Source organism: Callorhinchus milii, unplaced genomic scaffold (assembly GCF_018977255.1).
Source record: "Callorhinchus milii isolate IMCB2004 unplaced genomic scaffold, IMCB_Cmil_1.0 Scaffold3, whole genome shotgun sequence".
Lineage (NCBI taxonomy): Eukaryota > Metazoa > Chordata > Chondrichthyes > Chimaeriformes > Callorhinchidae > Callorhinchus > Callorhinchus milii.
Window position 1 is genome coordinate 63,191,502 of NW_024704744.1, and position 5,418 is coordinate 63,196,919.

The 5,418-nt window shown below is 41.7% G+C and overlaps 1 protein-coding gene across 1 annotated transcript; it reads right to left on the reverse strand.

The window, feature by feature from the left end:
* Nucleotides 1-1,105: 1,105 nt before the first annotated feature.
* On the reverse strand, nucleotides 1,106-5,160 carry LOC103172844 (T-complex protein 1 subunit alpha-like). The gene is made up of 4 exons (XM_042333606.1): nucleotides 5,032-5,160; nucleotides 3,499-3,584; nucleotides 2,194-2,322; nucleotides 1,106-1,207 (listed from the first exon to the last, which is right to left on the reverse strand). The coding sequence occupies exons 1-4, from the start codon at nucleotides 5,102-5,104 to the stop codon at nucleotides 1,106-1,108; spliced, it is 390 nt and encodes a 129-aa protein (XP_042189540.1). The 5' UTR covers nucleotides 5,105-5,160.
* Between the last annotated feature and the right edge of the window lie 258 nt (nucleotides 5,161-5,418).

Here is a 5,418-nt window from a genome sequence, read left to right on the forward strand (position 1 = left end):
TTACCTTGCAGTCAGTAGGAACCTGGTTGTTAGTTGATTGGCGGATCGCTTTTCCAGGGATAATAATCCTTAAAAAAGATCTGGTCACTCAATCCACGACTGTTTGTGGGACACTGCTGTGTGCAATTGGCTGCCATTTTTCGCTCACAAATATAGTCAATTCACTTTACGGAATATTCTGTGAAGCACTTTGAGACATCTAGAAAACGTGATAAGGCGCTATATCAAATGGAAGGATTATTATCTTTGTTAATGAACGCTGCAGCCCAATTTGTGGAAAGCAATGTCCTACAAACAACCGTAGAGTGAAACACAGATTTTATTTTGGGCCAGGATGCTGAGAGAAACGTGCAAAGCAATATATCAAATGCAAGTATTATGATTATTTGGTTGGAAGTGGGGGGGCGGGGGGGGAGGTGGAGGAAAATTTCATATGATCCACCTTCTTTTCTAGGGTAACATTTTTATTCTTGACTGAAATTTTAAAAAAAATATTTATTAAAATGAATTACCAATGGCCTTGAAAGACTTGATTTTATGATTAATATTATAATTATTATTGAACAGAGGAATTTTCAATTTAGAAACCAACACAAAATGCTGCAAGTGCCACCAAATTTCATATCTAATTTAACCTTCATTTGAAAGTTTATGCTACTTGCAATTTGACTTCATATAGAACACGGCAATCCCCACAAGGTTTGACATCTGAGAAAGATTCTAGTTATTGTATAATAATCCTTGCATTTGATATAGCTCCATATCATATCTTCAGGATGCCTCAAAGTGCTTCACAGAATATACTGTAAAGTGAATTGATTATCTTTTATCGACGAAATGTGGCGCACAGCAGTGTCCCACAAACAGTCGTGGATTGAGTGACCAAATTATTATTCTTTGAAGGGATTATTCCCCCCAGAAAAACAATCCGCCAATTGACTAACAACTGGGTTCCTACTTACTAAGTAGGATTAAGGAAACTTGCCCAACATTTCGCCCTGCCCGGGAATCGAACCCAGGTCTTCCCGTATGCGAGCCTAGTGCTCTAACCACTAAGCCACGGGACCTCTGCGTGCATCACAACTTTATCACTATGCACCAGAACTCACTTGCAGGCAAGACGATAACCACCAATAATTGAGGTTGGGTGGATTTTCTGTTTGGCTAATTCATCTGCACCTTTCAGCAATTCTGCAGCAATGATCACCTGTAAAACCAAAGGACAACAGAATGGATTATACCACGTAATATGTTTTAGAAGGGGAAGAGATCATGACCAAGCCCAATCCTAATGTCTGTTTTTGTGTGTTTTCATCAATCAGAAGAACAGTAGCTGAAATCCCCACTGCATAAGCAAACCATGACAAACTAATAAGTCAATGCTGCGTTAACTGAATTCAGTTTAAACTGAGAAAAATCCAGGACCCTTCTGATTTAATGCCAGTTCTAGTAAGCATCGCAAATACCAAATGAGAATTCTGGGGAGAAAAACAGTAGACTGACTATTCAGCCCCTCGAGCCTGTTCCGACATTTTACAAGATCATGGCTGATCTGTACCTCAAGTTCAGTTATTTGTCCCTGACCCTTAAATACCCTGACCTAACAAATATTTATCTACCTCCATCTTGAAAATGTGAATGGATCCAGCATCCACAGCCTTTTGGCGGAGTTCCAGATTTACACTACCCTTTGTTTGAAAAACTGCCTTCTAATTTCACTCCTAAATGGCCTTGCTCTAATTTTAAGATTATGCCCCCTTATTCTGGATGCCGTAGCTGAGACAGGACTTGATTCAAACACAGCTATTAGAGATATTAGAACAGTGGCTTTCATTTCTTGATTCATCTCCATTTAGATATGATACTGCCTGTACATCATCTTAAATATTATATTCACCAAATATTTACTTTCTCACTTTTGAATGGCAGGGTGAACATCAAAAGTAACAGCATTTTTTGTTAAATTCATGTCTCCACTAAATGTGTGTCAATAAGTTTAAAAATGTCACACTTAAAGATTATAGTGCTGCTAACCACATGCTGCATCAATATGTGCACTATGCAACATCCAGATTTCTGAGGGTTATTGTCAAATTACATTTCACTACTTTCTGCTTGGTCAATAATGTTGAGTTTTTTAAATAAATTTTAACTGCAAGTCAACCAGTCGCCAATTACCACAAATGTACTTACAACTGAAGTGGTACCATCTCCTACTTCTCTGTCCTGAAGTTCAGCCAGTTCACATAAGACCTTGGCAGCAGGATGCTCCACCTCAAGCAGCTTCAGAATAGTTGCCCCATCATTTGTAATGGTGACATCCTACACAAATTTATAAACATTGCATAAATAGAAATAAAGCAAAAGCTGAAAACGCAGCACTAAATTCAATAAACATTTTCTGCCAGATTTTTCACTGATAATTTAAAACTGAGGATTTATGTTCAATGAGTATTAGAATACTGTGATGTTATTCCCAAATTCATTTAGAAATTCTACACCATTTATAAAACCAGCACAGATTAGACAAAGTCAAACTGTCATTTAAATGTGCAGTAGTTATTAACTAGATGTAGCACTAAACTCATTTATTTTTGAATTCTGCCAGCAGACTAGCATTTGTAAGGATTTGAATTTGCTAGATCTGCGTAGTTGCCAACTGCCAGCTATGCTCATGTTCACTTCCAACAGCAGTCTAACAGAGACTCAATTTCATAGATGTGCTTTAAGTCTTCCAAAGCTGGAATAGGACTGAAAGGGTTTTTTGTGTACTTCAGAGGTAAAAACAATGAGATTAGAGCACTAGTCATACCACATTAATACCTGTAATCAAAAAGTGTATACAGTCTGTATCGGTCATTTAATTTGTGCAGAAACAGACTCAGCACTATGTTAATAAATGACAGCATTATTCTTCCCACAAGCAACAACTAGCAAGTCAGGAACAAAAACAAGCTAGTCAAACGGAGTGGGTTCTTGCAAAGTTTTATCAATTTAACCCTAGATTAAAAAGAAGACAGCATCACAGCATTAGGTGTTTCTCTGGATACAATGACACCAGATCACTATTACATTTTCACAGTAAACTTAAATGGTGTTTTAAGTTCTCAAATACTAGACTGAAAGGGGTTTCTGTGTAAGTGCCATTTCACCACCCTCTCCAGATGTAATATAAAAAATAATCAGCTAATCTTGTTTTTTTTCAGATAGGAATTTCTTCCTCAGACCCAGAGATAGTAAAAAGTCCTACCATTAAATATGTGTACAACTTTTAATGACATTGATGTACGACAAAGTATATTCTTATACATACTCAGTAGTGTATTTAATTTTTAATGCCATAAAAAGTGTTTTGCACTAAGGAGACATGATTTATAAAAGCTGCAAAGAACATTTTCTGTGGCATATGTAATATATACACAAACACTTTGACAAAACCTTAAAATATACAAAATTTAGGCTTGTAAAAAATTACATATTATTTCAAATATTACTTACACCAATATCATCCACCAACATCTTATCCAAACCAACTGGTCCCAAGGAGCTTTTCACAATGTTTGCAATGGAGGCTGCTGCCATCACTGAAATATATTATAAATAGCTTTAAACCAATGGAAGAAAGTAGACCACAATAATTTAATTTAAATTTTTCAATCATTTGTACGGGCACTGTTAAGTCAAGCAAACATAGAAAATATGTATTTTATAATTATATCTACTCTATAAAACATTACTGTACAAAAAATGATTGCCTTCAAAATAGTCACTACAGTAAACCCGGTGAAGCATTTGGAGATGTCCTCCTGACATGAAAGACGCTATATTATTATGCTTACCCTAAAATAGGCAAATCAAGCTTCAAAGAAATGTTCTGCCATGTCATCCTGGAAAGACAGTCGCCTTCTTTCTCAAGACACATAGCAAAGACTCTCTTTCCCATGAGCATAGCCACCCATTCTGTGGTTTCAAATGAGCGGTACTAAAATGGGATCTTTTCTCTCCGTAACTTCAAGACCCTTTAGACAAGAAAATAAAAGCTCTTCTCCAGCACAAGAGTCCCAAGTCTAAATTGCATTAAAGGATACATAAGAAAAGTATCCATTGCTTCACATCTAAGCTACGGATTGGAGAAAACAGAGAAAACAAAGGTCTTTATTTAAAGATCCAGCTTTATAATCCAGCTGTTTTATTTGATTTGAAATCCACAAGGTGGAAGATATAAACGCGAGAACCCTGAATTTATCTGCATTTTAAATTTCAGCATTTTCAGCATTTACAATCGTATTATTATGAATAATAAAAATGAACGGATATGCTATGGGACACTCGGGTGCTGGAGAAGAGCTTTCGTCCCCCAAACTACTCCCGGCAGAAAACAAAACACAGTTCACATTAATTTTGAAAACGAATCCGTGGGAGGGGAGGGGGGAGGGGGAGGGGAAAGATCTCCATTTCCACAGCAATTCTCCAGATCGGTCGGTTAAACGACTGCAGAAAATACAGATCGAAAATCATTCGTTCTGAAGAAAAATAAATCCTGGTCTGTCGAGAGGAGACATGAAATATATTACACGGTGTCAAGGCGCTGTCCTGAGATTGTGTCCACCAGAGCCTTTTGAATGGCTTTTGTCTCCTCCATTTAAACCGCTGAGTGCCCAGTGGCGGGCGGGCGGGGCCGCGGCTTCTGGAACTTTCCAACCGTCACCGGCTGCTGCCGCCCGCCCGCCCGCCCGCCCGCCCGCCGCACACAGCCCCGACCCCGGCTATACGGCCGCCCGCGACTCCACTCCCCGCACACGCCGAGCCTCTCCTTCTCTGCCCCACGCGGCCCGGGTCCCGCACTCCCTGCCTCCCCACCGCGCACGTGTCTCCGAGCCGGGCTCCAGGCTTCTCACGCGGCCAGGCCCCACAGCCCGGCTCCTCCATCCATTTCCCTCCTCTCCCGCTCCTGCCCGCCCTCCTGTCCGCTCGCCCTCCTCTCTCGGTGTGAAATCGCCACCACACGCGGCACGGCTTTTCCCTTCTCACCGTTTTGTGTCCGCACCGACTCCCCTGAGTGTCTCTGGCCGAATACATTGAGAGCACCTTCCATGGACGCCATGGCTGAACAGAGCCGGTACCGCGAGAGGCAGCCTGGGTAATCTGCTCCACCCTCGTTACCATGGACACAGCTGAGCGTCTGGTCTGCGCCCTGCCCTGCCCTGCCATCAGCTGCCCTGCCTGCCCTGCCATCAGCTGCCCTGCCCTGCCTGCCCTGCCATCAGCTGCCCTGCCCTGCCATCAGCTGCCCTGCCCTGCCTGCCCTGCCATCAGCTGCCCTGCCCTGCCTGCCCTGCCATCAGCTGCCCTGCCTGCCCTGCCATCAGCTGCCCTGCCTGCCCTGCCATCAGCTGCCCTGCCCTGCCTGTCCTGCCA